Source organism: Polyodon spathula, chromosome 3 (genome assembly GCF_017654505.1).
Source record: "Polyodon spathula isolate WHYD16114869_AA chromosome 3, ASM1765450v1, whole genome shotgun sequence".
Lineage (NCBI taxonomy): Eukaryota > Metazoa > Chordata > Actinopteri > Acipenseriformes > Polyodontidae > Polyodon > Polyodon spathula.
In genome coordinates this window covers 329666-356536 of record NC_054536.1, presented here as the reverse complement: position 1 = coordinate 356536, position 26871 = coordinate 329666, and the positions used below count along the sequence as shown (strand labels likewise).

Below are 26871 nucleotides of genomic sequence, written 5' to 3'. Positions count from 1 at the left end.
CCCAGCAGCATCCACAATCAGCAGCATCTCACCAGCAGTTTACGTAGTGGTGGGTTTTTCCCAAAGTGGACGTAGCAACCCCAAACAGCATCTCACCCAGCAGCATCCACACCCAAACAGCATCTCACCCAGCAGCATCCACACCCAAACAGCATCTCACCCAGCAGCACCACCCCCAAACAGCATCTCACCCAGCAGCATCCACAACCTAAACAGCATCTCACCCAGCAGCATCCACCCCCAAACAGCATCTCACCCAGCAGCATCCACACCCAAACAGCATCTCACCCAGCAGCATCCACACCCAAACAGAATCTCACCCAGCAGCATCCACACCCAAACAGCATCTCACCCAGCAGCATCCACACCCAGCCAGCATCTCAACCAGCAGCATCCACACCCAAACAGCATCCACCCCCACCAGCATAACCCAGCAGCATCCACCCTAAAACAGCATCTCACTCAGCAGCATCCACCCCCAACCAGCATATAACCCAGCAGCATCCACGCCCAAACAGCATCTCAACCAGCAGCACCACCCCCAAACAGCATCTCACTAAGCAGCATCAAACCCCAAACAGCATCTCACCCAAACAGAATCTCACCCAGCACCATCCACCCCCAAACAGCACCACAGCAAACAGCATTCAAACCCAAACAGAATCTCACCCAGCAGCATCCACACCCAAACAGCATCACAGCAAGCAGCATTCAAACCCAAACAGCATCTCACCCAGCACCATCCACCCCCAAACAGCATCACAGCAAGCAGCATCCAAACCCAAACAGAATCTCACCCAGCAGCATCCACCCCGAAACAGCATCACAGCAAGCAGCATTCAAACCCAAACAGCATCTCACCCAGCAACATCCACCCAACCAAACAGCATCTCACCCAGCAGCATCCACACCCAAACAGCATCTCACCCAGCAGCATCCACACCCAAACAGCATCTCACCCAGCAGCACACCCAAACAGCATCCTCACCAAACAGCATCTCACCCAGCAGCATCCACACCCAAACAGCATCTCACCCAGCAGCATCCACAACCCCAACCAGCATCCACAACCAAGCAGCATTCAACAGCCCAAACAAGCATCTGTCCCAGCACCATCGTAGGTGGGGGTTTTTGGGTGCGTCGTAGTGTGCATTGCGTGTGTTCTCGTTCGTCGTAAGTTTGGGTTTGGCTTTGTAGAGGTGGGTTCTTCCGGTCTCAAGAGTGGGTTTGTCTTACAGCGTTCTGTCGTGGTGGGGGTTGGTCGGTAGAGTCTCGTCCCAGGGTGGCCTGGCCTATGTCGTTCGTCTAAGTTTGGTTTGTCCAAGTCGTGGTCGTCGTAGCAGTGGTCCAACCCAAACAGTTGTGTCGTTAGCATCCACCCCCAACCAGCATCTCACCCAGCAGCATCCACCCCAAAACAGCATCTCACCCAGCAGCATCCACACCCAAACAGCATCTCACCCAGCAGCATCCACACCCAAACAGCATCTCACCCAGCAGCATCCACACCCAAACAGCATCTCACCCAGCAGCATCCACCCCCAAACAGCATCTCACCAAGCAGCATCCACCCCCAACAGCATCTCACCCAGCAGCATCCACACCCAAACAGAATCTCACCCAGCAGCATCCACACCCAAACAGCATCTCACCCAGCAGCATCCACACCCAAACAGCATCTCACCCAGCAGCATCCACAATCAGCAGCATCCACACCCAAACAGCATCTCACCCAGCAGCATCCACACCCAAACAATCCACAATCAGCATCCTCACCCAGCAGCATCCACCCCCAACCAGCATCTCACCCAGCAGCATCCACCCCCAAACAGCATCACAGCAAGCAGCATTCAAACCCAAACAGAATCTCACCCAGCAGCATCCACACCCAAACAGAATCTCACACAGCAGCATCCACACCCACCAAGCAGCATCACCCCCAGCAGCATCCACCCCCAAACAGCATATAACCCAAGCAGCATCCACACCCAAACAGCATCTCACCCAGCAGCATCCACCCCCAAACAGCATCCCACCCAGCAGCATCCACCCCCAAACAGCATCTCACCCAGCAGCATCCACCCCCAAACAGCATCTCACCCAGCAGCATCCACACCCAAACAGCATCTCACCTTTTGTCTTAGATGGGTCGTGGTGGTGGGGGTTTGTTCGTTCGTGCATCCACACCCAAACAGCATCTCACCCAGCAGCATCCACACCCAAACAGCATCTCACCCAAGCAGCATCCTCACTCAAACAGCATCCGCACTCAAGCAGCATCCACACCCAAACAGCATCACACCAAACAGCATCCACCCCCAAACAGCATCTCACCCAGCAGCATCCACACCCAAACAGCATCTCACCCAGCAGCATCCACACCCAAACAGCATCCAAACCCAGCAGCATCCACACCCAAACAGCATCTCACCCAGCAGCATCCACCCCCAAACAGCATCTCACCCAGCAGCATCCACCCCCAAACAGCATCTCACCCAGCAGCATCCACCCCAAACAGCATCTCACCCAGCAGCATCCACAACCAAACAGCATCTCACCCAGCAGCATCCACAACCAAACAGCATCTCACCCAGCAGCATCCACAACCAAACAGCATCTCACCCAGCAGCATCCACAACCAAACAGCATCTCACCCAGCAGCATCCACCCCGAAACAGCATCACAGCAAGCAGCATCCAAACCCAAACAGCATCTCACCCAGCAGCATCCACAACCAAACAGCATCTCACCCAGCAGCATCCACAACCAAACAGCATCTCACCCAGCAGCATCCACAACCAAACAGCATCTCACCCAGCAGCATCCACAACCAAACAGCATCTCACCCAGCAGCATCCACACCCAAACAGCATCTCACCCAGCAGCATCCACCCCCAAACAGCATCTCACCCAAGCAGCATCCACCCCCAAACAGCATCTCACTCAGCAGCATCCACAATCAATCTCAACAGCCACCCCGCAGCATCACAGCAAGCAGCATTCAAACCCAAACAGCATCTCACCCAGCAACATCCACAATCAGCAGGATCCGCACCCAAACATCATCTCACCCAACAGCATCCACACCCAAACAGCATCTCACCCAGCAGCATCCACACCCAAACAGCATCTCACCCAGCAGCATCCACACCCAAACAGCATCACACCCAGCAGCATCCACCCCCCCCAAACAGCATCATCCACCCAGCAGCATCCACACCCAAACAGCATCTCACCCAGCAGCATCCACAACCAAACAGCATCTCACCCAGCAGCATCCACACCCAGCAGCATCTCACCCAGCAGCATCCACAACCAAACAGCATCTCACCCAGCAGCATCCACACCCAAACAGCATCTCACCCAGCAGCATCCACACCCAAACAGCATCTCACCCAGCAGCATCCACCCCCAAACAGCATCTCACCCAGCAGCATCCACCCCCAAACAGCATCTCACCCAGCAGCATCCACACCCAAACAGCATCTCACCCAGCAGCATCCACACCCAAACAGCATCTCACCCAGCAGCATCCACCCCCAAACAGCATCTCACCCAGCAGCATCCACCCCCAAACAGCATCACAGCAAGCAGCATCCAAACCCAAACAGCATCTCACCCAGCAGCATCCACCCCCAAACAGCATCTCACCCAGCAGCATCCACCCCCAAACAGCATCTCACCCAGCAGCATCCACAAGCAGCCCAAACAGCATCACCCAGCAGCATCCACCCCCAAACAGCATCTCACCCAGCAGCATCCACCCCCAAACAGCATCTCACCCAGCAGCATCCACCCCCAAACAGCATCTCACCCAGCAGCATCCACCCCCAAACAGCATCTCACCCCAGCATCCAAACACCCAAGCAGCATCCACCCCAAAACAGCATCTCACTCAGCAGCATCCACCCCCAAACAGCATCTCACCCAGCAGCATCCACCCCAAACAGCATCGACACCCAGCAGCATCCACACCCAAACAGCATCTCACCCAGCAGCATCCACCCAAACAGCATCTCACCCAGCAGCATCCACACCCAAACATCATCTCACTCAGCAGCATCCACACCCAAACAGCATCTCACCCAGCAGCATCCACACCCAAACAGCATCTCACCCAGCAGCATCCACCCCCAAACATAAGAAAGTTTACAAACGAGAGGAGGCCATTCGGCCCATCTTGCTTGTTTGGTTATTAGTAGCTTATTGATCCCAGCATCTCATCAAGCAGCTTCTTGAAGGATCCCAGGGTGTCAGCTTCAACAACATTACTGGGGAGTTGATCCCAGACCCTCACAATTCTCTTTGTAAAAAAGTGCCTCCTATTTTCTGTTCTGAATGCCCCTTTGTCTAATCTCCATTTGTGACCCTTGGTCCTTGTTTCTTTTTTTCAGGCTGAAAAAAGTCCCTTGGGTCGACACTGTCAATACCTTTTAGAATTTTGAATGCTTGAATTAGGTCGCCACGTAGTCTTCTTTGTTCAAGACTGAACAGATTCAATTCTTTTAGCCTGTCTGCATATGACATGCCTTTTAAGCCCGGAATAATTCTGGTCGCTCTTCTTTGCACTCTTTCTAGAGCAGCAATATCTTTTTTATAGCGAGGTGACCAGAAGTCGAGGTCTTATTAGTTCATTGTACCTTTTTAACATTACTTCCCTTGATTTAAATTCAACACTTTTCACAATTATAGCTTCCCCACATTGTCTAGATGAAGACATTTCTGAGTCAACAAAAACTCCTAGGTCTTTTTCATAGATTCCTTCTTCCAATTTCTGTATCTCCCATATGATATTTATAATGCACATTTGTATTTCCTGCGTGCAGTACCTTACACTTTTTTCTATTAAATGTCATTTGCCATGTGTCTGCCCAGTTCTGAATCTTGTCTAGATCATTTTGAATGACCTCTGCTGCTGCAACAGTGTTTGCCACTCCTCCTACTTTTGTGTCGTTTGCAAATTTAACAAGTTTGCTTACTATACCAGAATCTAAATCATTAATGTAGATTAGGAATAGCAGAGGACCTAATACTGATCCCTGTGGTACACCACTGGTTACCACACTCCATTCTGAGGTTTTTCCTCTAATCAGTACTTTCTGTTTTCTACATGTTAACCACTCCCTAATCCATGTACATGTGTTTCCTTGAATCCCAACTGCGTTCAGTTTGAGAATTAATCTTTTGTGCAGGACTTTGTCAAAAGCTTTCTGGAAATCTAAATAAACCATGTCATATGCTTTGCAATTATCCATTATCGATGTTGCATCCTCAAAAAAATCAAGCAAGTTAGTTAGGCACGATCTCCCTTTCCTAAAACCATGTTGACTGTCTCCCAGTACCCTGTTACCATATAGGTAATTTTCCATTTTGGATCTTATTATAGTTTCCATAAGTTTGCATATAATAGAAGTCAGGCTTACTGGTCTGTAGTTACCTGGTTCAGTTTTGTTTCCCTTTGTGTGGATCGGTATTACGTTTGCAATTTTCCAGTCTGTCGGTACCACCCCTGTGTCAAGAGACTGCTGCATGATCTTGGTTAGCGGTTTGTAAATTACTTCTTTCATTTCTTTGAGTACTACTGGGTGGATCTCACCCGGCCCAGGGGATTTGTTTATTGTAAGAGCTCCTAGTCCCTTTAACACTTCTGCCTCAGTTATGCTAAAGTTATTTAAAACTGGATAGGAACTGGATTACATGTGGGGCATGTTGTCAGTATCTTCCTTTGTAAAAACTTGTGAAAAGTAATCATTTAATATATTTGCTATTTTTTTTTCTTCATCTACGATTTTGCCATTTGTATCTCTTAAACATTTAATTTCCTCTTTGAATGTTCTCTTGCTGTTGTAATATTGGAAAATCATTTTGGAATTGGTTTTAGCTCCCTTAGCAATGTTCATTTCTATTTCTCTCTTGGCCTTTCTAACTTCCTTTTTGACTTGCGTTTGCAGTTCTGTGTACTCTTTCTGCGTACTTTCTTTTTGGTCCTTTTTTAATGCTCTGTAAAGTGCCTTTTTTCGCTGAATATTTTTTTAAATTGATCTATTAAACCATTTTGGCAATTTAGTTTTACATTTAGATTTGTCTACTTTAGGGATGTAATTGTTTTGCGCCTCTAGTACTACATTTTTGAAGAACAACCATCCTTCTGTGGGTGTTTTCTCTATTTTACTCCAATCTACATCTGTTAGTCTCTGTTTCATAAGAACATAAGAACATAAGAAAGTTTACAAACGAGAGGAGGCCATTCGGCCCATCTTGCTCGTTTGGTTGTTAGTAGCTTATTGATCCCAAAATCTCATCAAGCAGCTTCTTGAAGGATCCCAGGGTGTCAGCTTCAACAACATTACTGGGGAGTTGATTCCAGACCACTCACAATTCTCTGTGTAAAAAAGTGTCTCCTATTTTCTGTTCTGAATGCCCCTTTTTCTAAACTCCATTTGTGACCCCTGGTCCTTGTTTCTTTTTTCAGGCTGAAAAAGTCCCTTGGGTCGACACTGTCAATACCTTTTAGAATTTTGAATGCTTGAATTAGGTCGCCACGTAGTCTTCTTTGTTCAAGACTGAACAGATTCAATTCTTTTAGCCTGTCTGCATATGACATGCCTTTTAAGCCCGGAATAATTCTGGTCGCTCTTCTTTGCACTCTTTCTAGAGCAGCAATATCTTTTTTATAGCGAGGTGACCAGAACTGCACACAATATTCAAGATGAGGTCTTACAAGTGCATTGTACAGTTTTAACATTACTTCCCTTGATTTAAATTCAACACTTTTCACAATGTATCCGAGCATCTTGTTAGCCTTTTTTATAGCTTCCCCACATTGTCTAGATGAAGACATTTCTGAGTCAACAAAAACTCCTAGGTCTTTTTCATAGATTCCTTCTCCAATTTCAATATCTCCCATATGATATTTATAATGTACATTTTTATTTCCTGCGTGCAGTACCTTACACTTTTCTCTATTAAATGTCATTTGCCATGTGTCTGCCCAGTTCTGAATCTTGTCTAGATCATTTTGAATGACCTTTGCTGCTGCAACAGTGTTTGCCACTCCTCCTACTTTTGTGTCGTCTGCAAATTTAACAAGTTTGCTTACTATACCAGAATCTAAATCATTAATGTAGATTAGGAATAGCAGAGGACCTAATACTGATCCCTGTGGTACACCGCTGGTTACCACACTCCATTCTGAGGTTTTTCCTCTAATCAGTACTTTTGTTTTCTACATGTTAACCACTCCCTAATCCATGTACATGTGTTTCCTTGAATCCCAACTGCGTTCAGTTTGAGAATTAATCTTTTGTGCGGGACTTTGTCAAAAGCTTTCTGGAAATCTAAATAAACCATGTCATATGCTTTGCAATTATCCATTATGGATGTTGCATCCTCAAAAAAATCAAGCAAGTTAGTTAGGCACGATCTCCCTTTCCTAAAACCATGTTGACTGTCTCCCAGTACCCTGTTACCATATAGGTAATTTTCCATTTTGGATCTTAGATTTCATACCTTCATAGTTTGCTTTTCTAAAATTGTAAACCTTAGCTTTAGTCATTACTTTTGGGGTTTTAAAAAACACTTCAAAATGAGACCATGTTGTGGTCTGAGTTTGCCAGTGGTTCTCTGACCTCTGTTTTAGTTATTCTATCTTCATTATTTGAAAAGACTAAATCAAGGCATGCCTCCCCTCTAGTTGGTGCCTTGACAAATTGTGTTAGGAAGCAGTCATTTGTCATTTCCACCATTTCTATTTCATCCTTTGTGCAGCATCCACCCCCAAACAGCATCTCACCCAGCAGCATCCACCCCCAAACAGCACCTCACCCAGCAGCATCCACCCCCAAACAGCACCTCACCCAGCAGCATCCACCCCCAAACAGCACCTCACCCAGCAGCATCCACCCCCAAACAGCATCTCACCCAGCAGCATCCACCCCCAAACAGCATCTCACCCAGCAGCATCCACCCCCAAACAGCATCTCACCCAGCAGCATCCACACCCAAACAGCACCTCACCCAGCAGCATCCACCCCCAAACAGCACCTCACCCAGCAGCATCCACCCCCAAACAGCACCTCACCCAGCAGCATCCACCCCCAAACAGCATCTCACCCAGCAGCATCCACACCCAAACAGCATCCCACCCAGCAGCACCACCCCCAGACAGCATCACAGCAAGCAGAGACATGGCCTACATAAATCACAAGTAGAGATTAGTTAACTGCATTTCCAAACACAATGCTAATCTGGCAGGGGGTGGGGGTTCATCTAGACTGGTCAATTATTAAGTCTGTTCTAGTCTATCACCTTAGAAACTAATATGTACAAGTTTTCACTATCTTATATAAATTGGTCTTACAATTTAGAATATGTAATAACTGAGTGACGGTCTATTTCTCTTTTAGTACACTGACATATTATGGCTTAATGTTAATTCTCATAATAATGCTAAAACTGCTATGTTGTGGTAGAATATAATTTGATGGATGCAGAATTACTGTTTACCATACTTTTAGTTGTACAATGTGTTAATTGTCATATTAATAAAACCCCTACATGAAAAAGTATTTGCCCTGTCTGATTTTCTGCACTTTTGCATATTTTTGACACTGAGATCAGATCTTCAACCAAAGTTTAATATTAGACTAAAGGGACCCTGAGTGAAAAAAAAACACAAAATTGATATTTATTTTTTAAAGAAAGTTGTGCAACATCCACTGCCCCAGTGTGAAAAAGTAAATCGCCCCCTTAGACTAATAACTGGTTACGCCACCTTTAGCAGCAATAACTGCAACCAAATGCTTCTTGTGGTTACTGATCAGACTTTCACAGCACCGTGGAGGAATTTTAGCCCACTCCTCCATACAGAACTGCTTCAACTCAGGGACATTTGTGGGTTTTCGAGCATAAACTGCTCATTTCAGGTCCTGCCACAACATCTCAATGCAGTTAAGGTCTGGACTTTGACTAGGCCATTCCAAAACTTTAAATTTCTTGTTCTTCAACCATTCTGATGTAGACTCGTTTGTGTGTTTCGGATCATTTGTTGTGCTGCATGACCCAGCTGCGTTTCAACTCACGGACGGATGGCCTGACACTCTCCTGTAGAATTATCTGACAAAGACCAGAAGTCATGGTTCCTTTAATGATGGCAAGGCGTCCAGGTCCTGATGCAGCAAAGCATCCCCAAATCATGACACTACCACCACCATGCTTGATGGTTGGTATGAGGTTCTTACTGTGGAATGCAGTGTTTGGTTTTCGCCAGACATAAAACCGGGCCGAAACCCACTCATCTGTCCATAGAACATCGTTCCAGAACTCTTGAGGATCATCCTGGTGCTTTTTGGCAAACTTGAGATGAGCTTTCATGTTCTTCTTAGTAAGCAGTGGTTTCCGCCTTGCTACTCTACCATGAATCCCATTTTTGCCCAGTGTCTTTCTGACGGTGAAGTCATGAACACTGACCTTAGCCGAGGCGAGAGAGGCCTGCAGATCCCTGGATGTTGTTCTAGTGTTCTTTGTGACTTCCTGGATGATACGATTTTGGCAGGACGGTCACTCCTGGGAAGATTCACTGCTGTCCCAAACTTTCTCTATTTGGACAAATGGCTCCGACTGTGGTTTGGTGGATCCCCAGAGGCTTAGAAATAGCTTTGTAACCCTTTCCAGACGGACAGGCATCAACAACTTTTTTCCCCCGGAGGTCCACATGAATTTCTTTTGATCATGGCATGATGTGCCTCTAGAACCTGTGTGCTGACAACTTCATTCTGATGGTAAGAACCAAAGTTAGTCAGATGTATATTGGGCAGGGCTGGCCCAAATTAGGCCTGATTGTTAACCAAAGTATTCAAACAGCTGACCCTAATTATTCCTTTAATCGGGTTGAGTTAACTAGGGGGGGGGGGGGGGGGGGGGGGGGGGGGGGCAATAACTTTTTCACTTGAAGATTGCATGTTTGATTACCTTGCACACCAAACAAATGAAAGCACCACCAAACTTACGCCAACTAGGAGTACAGCTCACTTTCTACAGGTTATTAAACATCAGCTTCATTGCAAATGTTGATTTGTAAGAACAGCGCCTACTACTTTAACATTGATTTTACCATCTATGCTCTCTTTAAGGATTTCACACTGTACATCCAGTAAAACACAATGATACACACAATGTGAAAACTTTATTAAGCCTCACTTCTGCATGATATATATACACAAACAATACAAGCACTGAGTTGTTGGGTCCTTCACAGATTATACAAATGTTTTGAATTATTAGTCAACCAGATCCAGGGGAATACAGAACCAGCGACTTGTAAGAAGAAAAAAAAAAAAGCAAAGAAACCAAAAAAGGTGCTTTCATGATGCATTCCCTCCAGCTCTGACAGCTGAAAGACCTCTTCAAGAACTTCCTGTGCAAAGTGTGAAGAAAAACATTGCCCCACCAAAATCTGAAATATGGAATATTTGCTGTTAGCAATCTGACCAGATTAAACACGTTGAACATACTGTAAATACATTCATTCTTTCAGTGTAAAATACACAAACCAAGAAACAAATTAAAACAATGTTGTATAAAATGATTTACACACATCTATTTTATACTGGTGAACAGGTTATGTGGTTTACCCTGTTTCTCACTGTGTAATAGAGCTCTTATTAAAATATACTGATACTCTGTTCTGAATGTTTCTGCTATCTACACAAGCAGATACGCAAACATATTTCTTTCCTTGTACCCAATGAATAGCCGTGAGCTCTGTTTCTCTTCCATCAGCTGTGACTTCGCCGGCGGGAGTAACTGCGGTCACTTCTACTATAAGAGCAGTATGACCTGCAACAACACAAAGGGGATTACAGCATTACAGCACTATTAGTAATCAGGGGGTCACCACACGATATTACAGCACGGTCAGTAATCAGGGGGTCACCACACGATATTACAGCACGGTCAGTAATCAGGGGGTCACCACACGATATTACAGCACGGTCAGTAATCAGGGGGTCATCACACGATATTACAGCACGGTCAGTAATCAGGGGGTCATCACACGATATTACAGCACGGTCAGTAATCAGGGGGTCATCACACGATATTACAGCACTGTCAGTAAATCAGGGGGTTATCACACGATATTACAGCACGGTCAGTAATCAGGGGTTTTATCACACGACACATCGGCTGGTTATTCACTGGTTCCTCTTCTTCCATTGATGATCTTTTGGATATTGTAAAGACCAGGAAGTTTTTGCAGCGGCTTCCTGGTGCCAGATTAGTGCGTGGGTTTTAGTGCTGTGATCAGACCACGTGGCTGCAAGTCACTCATCATGTTTAAGAAAATGAAACTAAAGAAAGGCATAGCATTAATAGACATTGTTCAAAAACATGGTGGTCCTACCAACACAGACATACAAACCTGGAACTGCGATCGTAGCTCCGGGACCTTCGGTAGCTGTCACTTGTCCGTCTCCTGCTGCTTCGACTCCTGCTTCTGCTATAGTAGCTGTCATATGTGACAGACCTTTTTAAAATGAATTTCAACAGTTAGAATCAAAGCAAGTGCACTTGTGTAACTGCAGTGCTGTCTGCGCCCCACAGATTCAAAGCAAGCTTGAGGTTTATGCTGATCAGCATCATGCAAAAGCTTAGACTACGTCTTTTATAAAGGTAAAAAAGTGAATTTGTAAAAAAAACTACGAATTTCTTCTATTTCAACTGCTTAGAGCGACTGGATAAAATGGTCTTCAAGCTATTGTAACAATTATATTAATGTACCTGTTGTGCATTCTCATTTGCTATATTATATACACACACATCTCAAATGTGGGGTTTTGAAAAAACAGCAAAATGTGGATTTTATTTTACAACATGATCTCTGGTACTACACTAGGTATTCCTGCACGGCCTCAGTATTTTGCATGATCTCTGGTACTACACTAGGTATTCCTGCACAGCCTCAGTATTTTACATGATCTCTGGTACTACACTAGGTATTCCTGCTCTGCCTCAGTATTTGCAGTATTTTTCATGATCTCTGGTACTACACTAGGTATTCCTGCTCTGCCTCAGTATTTTGCATGATCTCTGGTACTACACTAGGTATTCCTGCTCTGCCTCAGTATTTTACATGATCTCTGGTACTACACTAGGTATTCCTGCACAGCCTCAGTATTTTACATGATCTCTGGTACTACACTAGGTATTCCTGCTCTGCCTCAGTATTTTACATGATCTCTGGTACTACACTAGGTATTCCTGCTCTGCCTCAGTATTTTACATGATCTCTGGTACTACACTAGGTATTCCTGCTCTGCCTCAGTATTTTACATGATCTCTGGTACTACACTAGGTATTCCTGCTCTGCCTCAGTATTTTACATGATCTCTGGTACTACACTAGGTATTCCTGCTCTGCCTCAGTATTTTGCATGATCTCTGGTACTACACTAGGTATTCCTGCTCTGCCTCAGTATTTTGCATGATCTCTGGTACTACACTAGGTATTCCTGCACTACCTCAGTCAGTATTTACACTAGGTGCATGATCTCTAGCACTACACTAGGTATTCCTGCTCTGCCTCAGTATTTTACATGATCTCTGGTACTACAGTAGGTATTCCTGCACAGCCTCAGTATTTTACATGATCTCTGGTACTACAGTAGGTATTCCTGCACGGCCTCAGTATTTTGCATGATCTCTGGTATTACACTTGGTATGCTTGCACTGACCTGCTAATAAAACACAGCTTTAAGCTTGGCAAATTGGTGCCATGGAAACAGTGGTGGACCCAAAAAAGACATCCACTGCTGCCAGCCTGCACATCCATTCAACTGGCTCCGTTAATAAAGATTTAAAAAAAACAAAAAACAGCTGCATCTTGAGTGTGGACAAATGTGCTAAGATAATATAATCCAGTTAAGTTTATAAAAGTTAATTTATAAAGCCGGATATAAATATTAAGAACCACACCTGGATTCCCCCCTCCATGTGCTTATTATTTTTAGTATTATTATAATGCACTGTACCCGAGTGATACAAGGATGATTACTATATTAACTTAAAATGTAGACCTATGGCTGTATTGTAATACAGTACTTTGTAAAATTAATAAATAATGTTGGTAAACAGACAGTACACTTCCATGATAATAAGCACAGGCACGAAATTATTGCATTGTCTTGACAGCAGGACACAGACAGCTGGCCATGTCTCAATGTCTGACCTTTTTTTTTTTTTTTTTTTTAAAAAAGGTCTTGAAAGAGCTAAACAATTTTTAAGATAATAAATGTTTGGAGTGTTTTCTTGCTCCAATGGGGTGGGGGGGGGGTTCTTTTGTAACATAATATGGTGAAGGGGGGGTGTGAATTCTGTTTCGCTCTGTATCGCAGTTCCTTCTTTTGTAAGAGCTGCAAACCGCAGGGAGAGAGGAAATGTTAGCATCTTACAGAGCTTGCCATAGGATCACTAATATTTTGTATTTTAAACACAGAAATTGAAAAATGAAAAACAGGTCGATTTTTGTTTTAATGAAAAAACGAAATAGAAACAACAAGTCGTTTTCTGTTTTTCTGATTCTGAATGCAAAAATGATTGGCCGGAATCACACGGACCAAACTGCTAAACGTTTTTGTTACCATGCATCAGGTTTTAAAACGAAAATTGAAAATGCAGATTTGAGACCTATACAACAAATTCAAGTGCACAACAGGCAAGATTTCTATCATTGTTTTGTTAGCCACAGGCATTTCAATAGAGAGATAAGACAGTGATTGTTACAGACTTCAAGAAAATAGTTTTTGAGAATGTCTTCCTCCTCAGGACCTTCACATGTAATGACAGTGTGCATTGTGAACGTAATGCATCGTTACACCTCAGAACATCTACGGGACAGCCCTGCCCTGGAGTCGCCACAATGCAATGCATACCTGGATCTTCTGCGCCGATCAGAAGACCTGCTCCTGGACCGACTTCTACTGTACGTCCTACTGCTAACAGAACACACATTGAAAATGCAGTGTTAACTGTAAAGAACCATAACATAGTGCTGTATCTTCACGATTCGTGGAGCCTATGAAAGCGGAAGTCTCATTCAGATCGAGTCTTTCTTTTCTGAATTCAGCTCCCTGATTTACTATGGTCTTCTTGTTCTCGTGATTTCTCTGTTTGTATAATTGTATGTAGCACCCCTACAGAGCGCACACATCTGATTCGGGGCTCGACACCAGCTGATTTCGTGAGACAGTTAGATGAAATTAGGTGTTCTGATCACAGTGCAAGCATCCACACAGCTCTTAGGAATGAAAGAACGTTTAGGCTGGTTTCAACTGTGCTTTGCGTGCAGTGAGAGAGCCCCATTGCCAGCATTTCAGGGTCTTGCAGCACAGCAGTCAAAACTGGAGGACAGCAATGACAAATAAAGACAATCATGCATTTCAGAAATTATTATTGTGGTTGCAAACACACTGGCAGTACATTTAGAAGTAATCTTATAAAAGCCCAAATGAGAGTTCCCCTTTAAGTACTGTATAAGCACCCGATTCTGAAAGAGAGATCATGAAAGAACCGTCTGACATACCATAATGCATGCAACTGCTTATATACCCACGACCTGCTAATAAAACACAGCTTTGATAAGCTCGACAAATTGGTGCCATGGAAACAGTGGTGGACCCAAAAAACCCATCCAGTGCTGCCAGCCTGCACATCTATTCAACTGGCTCCATTGATAAGATATAAAAAAATTACAGCTGCATCTTTAAAGGGAAAAAGGCAAAGCCAGCTTGGGGTTGCTGTTTACTGGTGATGTGAACATGAATGTACCACAATCACAACAGAATGATCCTGCATGGTGTGTGTGTTCCACAGAATGCCCCTGCATGCCCCTGCATGGTGTGTGTGTTCCACAGAATGACCCTGCATGGTGTGTGTGTTCCACAGAATGACCCTGCATGGTGTGTGTGTTCCACAGAATAACCCTGCATGGTGTGTGTGTTACACAGAATAACCCTGCATGGTGTGTGTGTTCCACAGAATGACCCTGCATGGTGTGTGTGTTCCACAGAATGACCCTGCATGGTGTGTGTGTTCCACAGAATGACCCTGCATGGTGTGTGTGTTCCACAGAATAACCCTGCATGGTGTGTGTGTTACACAGAATAACCCTGCATGGTGTGTGTGTTCCACAGAATGATCCTGCATGGTGTGGGTTCAACTGGGTTTTTAAATAAGTTACCTGTGGCTGTGTCTTCTGTAACTCCGATCAGTGCTGCTCCAAGTCCTTGATCGACCCCGACTGTACCTTCTCCTACTGCGACTTCTAGTGTAGCTTCTAGACCTGCAGACAACATAGGGAACATTACACAGAGCATCTGAGCAAGCATTCTCAAAACCAGGGGAGACACACAGTCTCTCAGTCCCCACAAACGCACAGCGAGTCGAAGGCTACAGTCAAATGCAATCCGAAACTTCTAGAGGAGTCTAGGAGTGGTTAATAAAACTAAAAGTTTGGTAAACAATGTTGCAAAACCAATGGAGTTATCGTGTGTGGCAGATTGACATGTGGATGAGTTTAACAGTTAAACAAATGAACGTATCATTTAAATTGGAGTTATACTTAACATACTATACTGTACTTTATAGCACCCAGATTCTATCCATGTGACATCAAATGTAGATGCATTATATTCACAGACATGGACTATGTGGGAATGAATATAAATTAAGTGTAGCAACAACCCATTCAGCTACAGACGCTGTCTAATAGCGAAAAGAAATGTGTTGTTCAAATAGATATGCACAACAAAATGTTATTAACCCACCTGTAGGAATAAGTGGAACTCCTTGATCGAGTCCGCGAGTGGCTGGAGGACAGTGATCTCTTTCTTGAGCGTGTTCGCTGGCTCGATCCAGATTTGCTGGGTGATCTGGTTCGGCTCCGGGACTTGCTTTTATCCTCTACGGAAGGAGATCTCTCCTCACTTGAGCTCTCTTGGTTCCTCTGTCTTTGATTCAGCCTGGCCGTCTTTCGAACTTCATCAAAAAGAGATCCAGGTCGGACCCGACTCTTGCTTTTAATCTCTATTCTGAGGCCCTGGGGCTTGGTCTCCACACAATCTGGGGAGTCTGTGCTTTTAACTTCCACAGCATTCATAGTGCTGACTGGCTGCTGATTAGAAAGATCTTTCAGAGGCTTCCACTTTGGGTCAATAGTTAAACACTGCAATTCATTTTGTGCTTTTTTAATACTTTCACCCCCTGAATCGTTGCTTATGAACACGTTAGAAGAGGCCCTGCTATTCATCGGATGTGGCTCCATCTTTAATGCTTCTACTGCAGTTGTGTTTAAAGCATTCCCGACGTCTCTGTTTGCAGGAAGGACAAGCTCTTTTAATGGGGAGCCCTGCTGCGCTGTAGTTTTTGCATAGTCCCTTTCAGGGGAGTTCTGCTCTGGGGTACAGATCTCCATACTATCATTAGATTGCTCTGTTTTCTCTGGGAACTCCACAGCATGCTCTTTACCATCAGCTTTGCTGGAATCTGCTTCTGTACTTTCATCTCGTCTTGGTCTCTTGACATTCCTTGGTGATTGCTTTGATTCTTTTTCATTTTTGGTTGACTGTTCTTGAGCCCTCTGAGAAGCTGCACCTGATTGGATGTTTTCTTTGGGTGTTTTGAGAGTTTCCTCAGCATTGCTTTTACTTTCTTTGTGTTTAACCACAGTCTCCCCAATAACTTTTAACAGACTTTCCTTCATGACCTGTTTTACAATCGCATTCTCTTCTGGCCTTTCCTCCTCCTCCTCTTCCCCAAACTCCAGAGGAGGCTGCCAGTGGAAAGTCTCCTTGGGTTTCTGTTTTTTTTTTTTGGATTTCTTACCCTTGGATTTGGTCTTTCCTCTTCTGGACCCTGCCTTTGTCGAGCTTCGTTTCTTGTGCTTACGTTTGCGTTTTGCTTTCTTCTTAGGCATTACCTTCTCACTTCCTGAACTCAAAACTGAACTTTCAGCAGCAACTGAAGTCTGTTTCTTTGAGGTCGTTTTCACATCAGTCTCTGAATTTGCAGGTGACGGACAAGCCAACCTTGTGCTTACTTTGCTGCTTTTAGAGTGACCGCCTTCGCTATCAGATCCCGAGCTAGCTTCACCTTCTTCTTTGCTTGAATACGCTGAACCGCCTCTGATGATCTTTTTCTCTTCAGTTTCTGAGTGATCTTCCGAATCCCATTTGCTGCTGAGAAACTCCTTCCTGCTACTAGTCTTTTCATCGGTCCTGCCAGATTTGAGCTGCTGGAATTCAGATGATCTGTCTTCAACACCTGGCTCTTTTTTTGAATGATCACTATCACTGTCCCACCCAGACTTTGATTTCTGATCCTCCCTAAAAGAACCTGCATTATGTTTCTCCTGTTTTGGCTCAGATGTTTTAATGCTGTCTGCTTCCGATTGAGAATGTGAATTATTGTTTTGCTTCTTTGGGTCCGCATCATGCTTTTTATTTTTTTTCACATTGCTTCTCTCACTGTCGGTAGAATACTCAGAGGAGTACAATCTGCGATTTTCCTTTTCTCCTTTTAGTTCTTTTCTGTTATCTAAATACCCGTCACCAAATTTAGCTTCAGGGCTACTTTCTTGAACTGTGCTATAATGTCTGACACTTCTCTCTCTGGAATTAGATGTTGCCTTTGTTTTATCACTATAGGAATCGTAGGAATTGGATCTGCTGTAGGTTGATGAACGGCTGTGATACTTTACTGGAGTGCGTGACCTTGAGCTGGAACGAGCTCTACTTCTTGATCTACTGTACGATCTCCTGTATGATCTACTTCTTGAAGACCTGGTCCTGGACCTCCTCTTATAGTTATAGCTCCTATTGCTTGAGTAAACACTTCTCTCACTGTCTGAATGTCTATGCCGGTCATGGTACGATGAAGATTGGGAATTCTCCTTGCTGTTCTTTACTGTGTAACTCGATTGTGCAAGTAGAGCTGGAGTTTTGGCTTTGACTTCCTGAACATGGATATAGGAAGGTTTCCAAGGCTTTTGACCTGGTTTCCACCTTGAAGGTGGGGGGCTATCACTCATGGGTAACGCAGGAACACTCTCAGAGACAGCATTTGGTAAAACATTCTCATTTATTTGTGTGTTTTGTCTAGGGGGATCAACTTGGCTTTTATTGTTCTCATTTGAGCATGTGTTTCTAGGCGATCTCGATGGTGTCCTCTTACGTGATCTTGATATGGACCTGCTTCTAGACCTTGACAAGGATCTAGACCTCGTTCTTGATCTAGTTCTGCTTCTAAAATAGGATCTTGATCTGCTTTTTGATCTGGAACAGGAGGAAGAGTTTCTGGACAATGGTGAGGAACGAAAGATCTCGTCAGATCCTGACCAGTCTCGTCTGGAGGAATGGCTCGAGGATCTCGTGCAAGATCGAGATCTTCTTTTACGCTTAACAGAAAGCTTGGATTTCCTGCTTGAAGAACGGGACGACTCTGTCCTGTGAGCCATTGAATCTGTTTTTGGTTTGGTTTTAGGAATTTTCAGCTTTTTTGAATGCTTTTGCTTTTTAGACTTCTTTCTGTGTTTTGTTCTCTTCTTTTCCCTTCTGTGTCTTCTGTTTTGGCTGGATCTCTCGGTACTGTGATCAGAGCAGTGGTCATGTGACCGAGATCTTGACCATGGGGATGCACCTTTGCCATCCCATCTGCTTGAGTAATGATCACTCAGCCTACAAGTTAAGGGATAAAAAAATAAATAAAATTGAAACCAAAAAAAAAAAAAAAAAGCAACCCCGGTAGCATAATCGAAGGGGCATGTCATGTCAGATAGGATGGTTTCCCAAGATAAAGCAACATGGAAACGATCTGCATCAAGGATATTTCAAGAGGCAAAAACAATATAGCAGTGAAAGGGTTCTTTTATCTGTACATTTCCCAGCAGTTTCTGTTAACACAGAAAATACTAACACTTCGTACAAAAAAAGAATGTAAATTGACCCTAAAGCTGTAGTTTATTTTTTGAGTTTGCTCCCTCTGGCAAGGGGACATGTTCTGCCCTGAACCCCTAATGACTGTGTATGTCTAGTGGTCCTATAGATTAGAGTATACAGTGTACCATAATGCATGCTATACAGGTAATGCATGCTATATAGAAAGCCAGTACAGGATCGTACTTGTCCCCTTTACTCCACTTCTCTCCACTGGGAGGCTGGTAGATTTTTGTTCTCTGCATTTCCTCTTTCCAGTGAGGCGGGGTCTCGCTGCTCTTCTCATCTTCATCATCATCATCATCTTGAGATTGTGAGCGAGACTGTGACCGAGGAGGAGTGTGATATCTCTGCAGCATTAAAAAAACAAAACAAGAACTACTGTGCCTTTAAACTGAGGTTACCTTCATAACAGAAGGTGGAGCTACTTACTAAACACATCATACCTGTAGATCCTTCATGTGCTATACTGTTGAATTCTGTTTAAGAGAAGAAGCTTATAGTGAACAGACAGTAAAGCAGAGAGAGAGAGACAGAACGAGAACATCTGTAGCAATGTCAGTTAATATTTTTTGCTTCAGATCAAACAATAGACCTTCTTTCTTTCAATTTGTTGGAAGCAAACTTGAAATAAAATGTATGAAAAAAGGGGACTGAAAGAAACATACCATTGTACCCCTGCCTTTGATTCTGCGTCCAGATTTTGTGATGGCTGGCTTCTGATCACCTAGAGCTGCCGATAGAGCCAGATGTGCCCTACAGAATGAACAGACATTTTCAATGATGGGAGACTGCTTTCAGTATTCCTCTTTAATAATGAAGCCAGCAAGTATAACCACCTTCATTTCTTCACACTTTTAAAATGTATAACATACTTTGTTAACAGGCTGGTTTCATCATAAGTACACAAGACATGGAATCATATGTGCAGGGTTACACTAGGACTGCAGTTAGTCCTGGTGGTTTTAATAGTTGCTTTGTTTATGTATTTGTTGTGGTGAAATGACCAGATGCCATGAATCTGATCAATCACGTATCTGCTAATAAGGGAGGAACAGTTCAGATACCATTGGCCTGATTGTTCAAACTCGTGGTTCATATCATTTTAAATTATTATGTGTTTAATTGAGAGAAATTCAGAAACCCAGGACAGGGTGCACGGCTACTTTGAGTTTCTAAATCCATTGTATTTAAAATCACAGAAAGACACGGTTCCTATTGCAAAATGTTAAAACAAAAGAACAGATGTTGAAATTAATTAGTTTTGAATCTACAGGTACATCACACGATAGAATGTGACTGTTTGAATAAAAAATATAGACTTGTTACATTTATGCAAGCACACCAGACATGTGAGAAAGAGACTGAAGTATAAAAACACATGACGTGCTGCTCTGTTACTTACGGCTCTGTCTTGTGTATCTGCATGTCCCTGCGCAGTAAGAACCTGTTCTAACACAGCACTGCTCTGTTACTCACGGCTCTGTCTTGTGTATCTGCATGTCCCTCTGCAGTAAGAACCTGTTCTAACACAGCGCTGCTCTGTTACTCACGGCTCTGTCTTGTGTATCTGCATGTCCCTGCGCAGTAAGAACCTGTTCTAACACAGCACTGCTCTGTTACTCACGGCTCTGTCTTGTGTATCTGCATGTCCCTCTGCAGTAAGAACCTGTTCTAACACAGCGCTGCTCTGTTACTCACGGCTCTGTCTTGTGTATTTGCATGTCCCTGCGCAGTAAGAACCTGTTCTAACACAGCGCTGCTCTGTTACTCACGGCTCTGTCTTGTGTATTTGCATGTCCCTGCGCAGTAAGAACCTGTTTTAACACAGCACTGCTCTGTTACTCACGGCTCTGTCTTGTGTATTTGTATGTCCCTCTGCAGTAAGAACCTGTTCTAACACAGCGCTGCTCTGTTACTTACGGCTCTGTCTTGTGTATCTGCATGTCCCTGCGCAGTAAGAACCTGTTCTAACACAGCGCTGCTCTGTTACTCACGGCTCTGTCTTGTGTATCTGCATGTCCCTGCGCAGTAAGAACCTGTTCTAACACAGCGCTGCTCTGTTACTTACGGCTCTGTCTTGTGTATCTGCATGTCCCTCTGCAGTAAGAACCTGTTCTAACACAGCGCTGCTCTGTTACTTACGGCTCTGTCTTGTGTATTTGCATGTCCCTCTGCAGTAAGAACCTGTTCTAACACAGCGCTGCTCTGTTACTCACGGCTCTGTCTTGTGTATCTGCATGTCCCTTCGCAATAAGAACCTGTTCTCTGGCACGGGGGGGATTTCTTCAGGCCGCACCACAGGCTTCTCTCTCGTCACATTCAAATCCTTCCCCTTTTCATCATCAGCATTCTCCTGTTCACAGAAGCTGTCAGAGAACACCCAATTATTGACAAGTAACCCAACTCTGAGCTAACACATGACATGGCTGGCTGTTTGATTGCAATACTGCTCTAGAACAGCATGCACGTTTATTACAACACCTCCAGATTTGTCACTTAATTCCTTCATATACCTACCTGCATGAAAACCTTGAGCTGAGAATTTCAATTTTCGCTCAGGAATCAGCGATAGGGTGCTTTAATACATAGAGTGTTCTAATACATTTGCACACCACTGTATATTTTTCATGAGCTTCTTGAGATAGGAAAATAAAGAGTTCTTTTTTGGTTTATATATTCTACCACAATGTGTGCGCTGCAAGGAAGCTTAGAGTGACCAAATAATGGGACATTATTGCATTAATGCAAACCCTTAGTAACGTTCGCTTTTAAGAACACAATACAGTGCATTCTTCTGGAACCCTTCACAATGAGACTACTTCAGAGCTAAGGCCTGGTCACATAAGCAGGTCTTCAGATTTTAAAAGGCAGTCTTTTATTCTTTTCCAAAGTTTTACTAATGTTGTTGTCATGAGTTGACAACTAATAGGTCAATTTAACATCTATCAAAACACAAAAAAATGTTTTTTTCGTTTTTGATTGGTAAAGCTCGACCTGCAACTGTTTCAATTATTTTTCATTGGTAACATCCTGACAACTTTTTCTACTTCTAACTTTAAAGTCTGTTTCAAAGTGGTTTTCAAAATGTCCGCTCAAGTGTACTCGGGTTTGAGATATATCCTCTAAATCACTGCGGGACGAGTGATTCCATGATCCGTACCCCATCATGGATCGTTACTGCTGTGTGACAATGTGGGCAATCACCCTTACACTATCATCAGTCCACTCTAGTGCACATGTTGAAAACAGTTTTGAAACAGACTTTAAAGTTAGAATTGTAAAAAGTTGTCAGGATGTTACCAATGAAAAGAAATTAAAGGTACGTTATTTAGCAACACCTGGGGATGTGGAACGCTATATTTTTTGGAACCCTGCTGCTTACTGTAATACTCAAAATACAATTCACCTGTTTCAAATATGCCATCGCTAGTAACGAATGACAAGAGAGAAGTGTCTGAATTGGTTAAACGCTGCACAAGAAAACAATGCTGGTTAAAGGACTGGGCACACTGCAGGAGCTGCTGCTTTGCAGTTTATGGAAAGTCACCTTGCTTGGCTTGCCGGGGGCCTCTTGCTGCTGCTTCCTCTTCTCTTCCCCTCCTTCCTTCTCTTGTTTAGATGCTTGTTTCTGGTTTTGTGTTTGCGCTTGCGCGGTGGCGGTGGCTTCTCCTCTGTGTCGCTCTGGGACTCCGAGGTGGGAGAAGACGACGAAGAATCCCACGAATGCGGAGAGATCTTTCTGCGCTCCAGAACTACAAGACAATAGATTACAAATACATACTGGAAACCAACACTGGGTGCAGGACTGCTTTGAGCTTCTCAATATCTTATGACAGAAACACACAACGTTCATACTGCACTGCTTTGAGCTTCTCAATAGCATCACAGAAACACACAACGTTCATACTGCACTGCTTTGAGCTTCTTAATATCATCACAGAAACACACAACGTTCATATTGCACTGCTTTGAGCTTCTCAATAGCATCACAGATACACAATGTTCATACTGCACTGCTTTGAGCTTCTCAATATCATCACAGAAACACATGACGTTCATACTGCACTGCTTTGAGCTTCTCAATAGCATCACAGATACACAATGTTCATACTGCACTGCTTTGAGCTTCTCAGTATCATCACAGAAACACATGACGTTCATACTGCACTGCTTTGAGCTTCTCAGTATCATCACAGAAACACATGACGTTCATACTGCACTGCTTTGAGCTTCTCAATATCATCACAGAAACACATGACGTTCATACTGCACTGCTTTGAGCTTCTCAATATCATCACAGAAACACATGACGTTCATACTGCACTGCTTTGAGCTTCTCAATATCATCACAGATACACAATGTTCATACTGCACTGCTTTGAGCTTCTCAATATCATCACAGAAACACATGACGTTCATACTGCACTGCTTTGAGCTTCTCAATAGCATCACAGATATACAATGTTCATACTGCACTGCTTTGAGCTTCTCAATATCATCACAGAAACACACAACGTTCATACTGCACTGCTTTGAGCTTCTCAATAGCATCACAGATACACAATGTTCATACTGCACTGCTTTGAGCTTCTCAATATCATCACAGAAACACATGATGGTCATACTGCACTGCTTTGAGCTTCTCAATATCACAGATACACAATGTTCATACTGCACTGCTTTGAGCTTCTCAATAGCATCACAGAAACACAATGTTCATACTGCACTGCTTTGAGCTTCTCAATATCATCACAGAAACACACAACGTTCATACTGCACTGCTTTGAGCTTCTCAATAGCATCACAGATACACAATGTTCATACTGCACTGCTTTGAGCTTCTCAATAGCATCACAGAAACACAATGTTCATACTGCACTGCTTTGAGCTTCTCAATATCAGAGATACACGATGTTCATACTGTGTTTCTGTGGAAGGATCCATATCAATATGTAACTGGTTCTAAAAATGCTAATACAAACAGCAAAAGCTGGAATGAGGAAACTACTTTAAATGTAAATTAGAAGGGAGCATAGGTCCTACTCAACATTACCGTCTGAATTAAAAACCAGAAAAAGAATGAGATGTGTTACAACATTTATATAAGCACATCAAGATTTTCAATGTGTTTAACAATGAGATTTGTTACAACATTTATATAAGCACATCAAGATTTTCAATGTGTTTAACAATGAGATTTGTTACAACATTTATATAAGCACATCAAGATTTTCAATGTGTTTTACCAAACATTACGACAATAACTCTATTGTCCAGTTAAGGTTCAAAGTCAGTGGCATGGCCACCAACTCAATTAGCATAAAGGGTTTAACATAACTTAGAAAATATGACGTCACGCCCTCAAATATTTTCTGAGATATGAGGCTTTGAAATTGGCGGTGGCAGCTTTATAACATAAATGGCCAAAAGGATGAATTTTTCTAGTAAGACAGCCGCGATCGAACTTGGATGAAAATCAAAGAATCACTGTGTGCACAATGACATGAACCACCACCGCGTTAGGAGTTTATCATTAGGAGATCTGAAAGTCACAGGACCCCAGTAGGGCTGGTAACTGAGCTCACAGTTCAAAGTGAAGGCTGCTGTTGATTCTGCCCAGAGTGTTTCCAGAGCACGCAACATGCCCTTCCCAGCCAAAACGGGTTATGAGATCGTAGCGGCTGTAGATCCAGCAGCAGATTTGCTAATTAATAGAAGCTCCTCTGATAAGGATGCTTAATGACCAGTAACTAAACAAAAGAAAATAAATCAGGTTTCACAAAACATCACTCTTTCATTGCAGATCACAATTACTGATGTTTGAGCATTCTTTCATTGCAGATCACAATTACTGATGTTAGAGCATTCTTTCATTGCAGATCACAATTACTGATGTTAGAGCATTCTTTCATTGCAGATTACAATTACTGATGTTAGAGCATTCTTTCATTGCAGATTACAATTACTGATGTTAGAGCATTCTTTCATTGCAGATTACAATTACTGATGTTAGAGCATTCTTTCATTGCAGATCACAATTACTGATGTTTGAGCATTCTTTCATTGCAGATTACAATTACTGATGTTAGAGCATTCTTTCATTGCAGATTACAATTACTGATGTTAGAGCATTCTTTCATTGCAGATCACAATTACTGATGTTAGAGCATTCTTTCATTGCAGATCACAATTACTGATGTTAGAGCATTCTTTCATTGCAGATTTCAATTACTGATGTTTGAGCATTCTTTCATTGCAGATTTCAATTACTGATGTTTGAGCATTCTTGCACTGCATATCATCACTGATGTTTTATCATTCTTTCATTGTATATTACAACCATTGATGTTGTTTTACCGATTTATATCTTGAACATATTTTGTACACTAAACAGCTGCCTTATCTTACCCAGAGCTCTGAGTATCTCATATCTGAGGAGATCCAATACAAGAGATACTCTGTTTCCACAACAGGGCAGAGTTCATTAACCCTTTGTATAATCCAACAGCTAGAAATACCCTATATCCATTTTAAAAGAACTGTAAAGTGTAATAGAGAAATGATTGCAAGTGTAGTACATTCATTAATGTAATGTAAACTGCTTGAAATGTGTTAATCAACTAAAACGAATACCAGCAGACCTGCACATCTAGTACAGTAGTTTAAAATGTAATCTGGAAAGTATACAGGCAGAGTCTAAATGAAATGTAACATAGAAATGATTGTGTATAATCCAGAGAGAAATAACCTATATCCATTTTAAAAGAACTGTAAAATACAGGCAGCGTCTAAATGAAGAGTAACATAGAAATGACTGTGTATAATCCAGAGAAATAACCTATATCCATTTTAAAAGAACTGTAAAATACAGGCAGCGTCTAAATGAAGAGTAACATAGAAATGACTGTGTATAATCCAGAGAAATAACCTATATCCATTTTAAAAGAACTGTAAAACATACAGGCAGAGTCTAAATGAAGTGTAACATAGAAAGGATTGTGTATAATCCAGAGAGAAATAACCTATATCCATTTTTAAAGAACTGTAAAACATACAGGCAGAGTCTAAATGAAGAGTGTAATAGAGAAATGATTGCAAGTGTAGTACATTCATTAATGTAATGTAAGCTGCTTGAAATGTGTTACTCAATCAATTAAAACGAATACCAGCAGACCTGCACATCTAGTACAGTAGTTTAAAATGTAATCTGGAAAGTACAACTGCCTTAAAATTCAGCAGAATCGAGATCTTACTTCATCAGTGTAATCTACAACCACAACATATGAGACCATTTATAATTGCATCATAATACTTAGAAAAATGCCTCTGTTTAATACTACACGGCACACCAATCAATATGACCGCTGTGTGAAATGATTCACAGCTGCACACAAACTTCAGAACAGGACGCAGCTGTGAAAATGATGCATGCAATACTCAAGATATTAACAGGAGACTTGGATAAATGAGGATTTTACACTGACCGGTTTTCATAATTATATTGTATGGAAACTGTCCAAGTGTCTCGTAGTAAGAGCTGTTAGCGGGGCATGCTGCTTGCTTTCTGGTAATTGTACTCAAGCACAGATCAGATGGAATGCACTATCGATTCTACTTTTCAATTATAAACAATGTAACCTGTTCTGTAAGCGCTTCCCTCCCTTGTTTTACTCTCTCAATTTCCCATTCCGGAGAGACCCGCCTCCCTGTTGGATTATTTGAGCGAATCCTTCCTGCATTTCCCATTGACATCCTGGCGTTACGTGCCGAAAAGCCTCAGGGCTGAATCAACCAATCAGGAAGGACCACTGTCACACCCAATTGGCTACAACATTCAATATGGCGCAGGCAAGACTTTTTGTCATGATATTTTTTGCTTTTAT

The 26871-nt window shown here is 42.9% G+C and overlaps 1 protein-coding gene and 1 long non-coding RNA gene across 11 annotated transcripts in view; one reads left to right on the top strand and one right to left on the bottom strand.

Annotated features, from left to right (window-relative positions):
- Positions 1-10196: 10196 nt before the first annotated feature.
- The window catches only part of LOC121309702 (NK-tumor recognition protein-like), a 38933-nt gene continuing 22258 nt past the window's right edge, over positions 10197-26871 (bottom strand). For 6 of the 10 annotated variants that reach the window (XM_041242817.1, XM_041242808.1, XM_041242826.1 and 3 more), the window contains 9 exons: positions 22536-22740; positions 21205-21354; positions 19654-19741; positions 19172-19335; positions 15821-18727; positions 15235-15336; positions 13928-13990; positions 11420-11524; positions 10197-10836 (listed from right to left, as the gene is read on the bottom strand). In XM_041242817.1, the coding sequence (XP_041098751.1) occupies positions 10776-10836; positions 11420-11524; positions 13928-13990; positions 15235-15336; positions 15821-18727; positions 19172-19335; positions 19654-19741; positions 21205-21354; positions 22536-22740 (3845 nt within the window). In that variant the 3' untranslated portion in view covers positions 10197-10775. Of the gene's footprint in view, positions 10837-11419; positions 11525-13927; positions 13991-15234; positions 15337-15820; positions 18728-19171; positions 19336-19653; positions 19742-20390; positions 20433-21204; positions 21355-22535; positions 22741-26871 lie in introns of all 10 variants that reach the window. The other 4 variants (XM_041242845.1, XM_041242835.1, XM_041242854.1 and 1 more) reach the window with 4 other exon arrangements.
- LOC121309749 lies at positions 11531-13920 on the top strand. Its single transcript, XR_005948667.1, has 3 exons — positions 11531-11993; positions 12053-12502; positions 12565-13920. It is a non-coding gene; the product is annotated as an uncharacterized LOC121309749 (long non-coding RNA).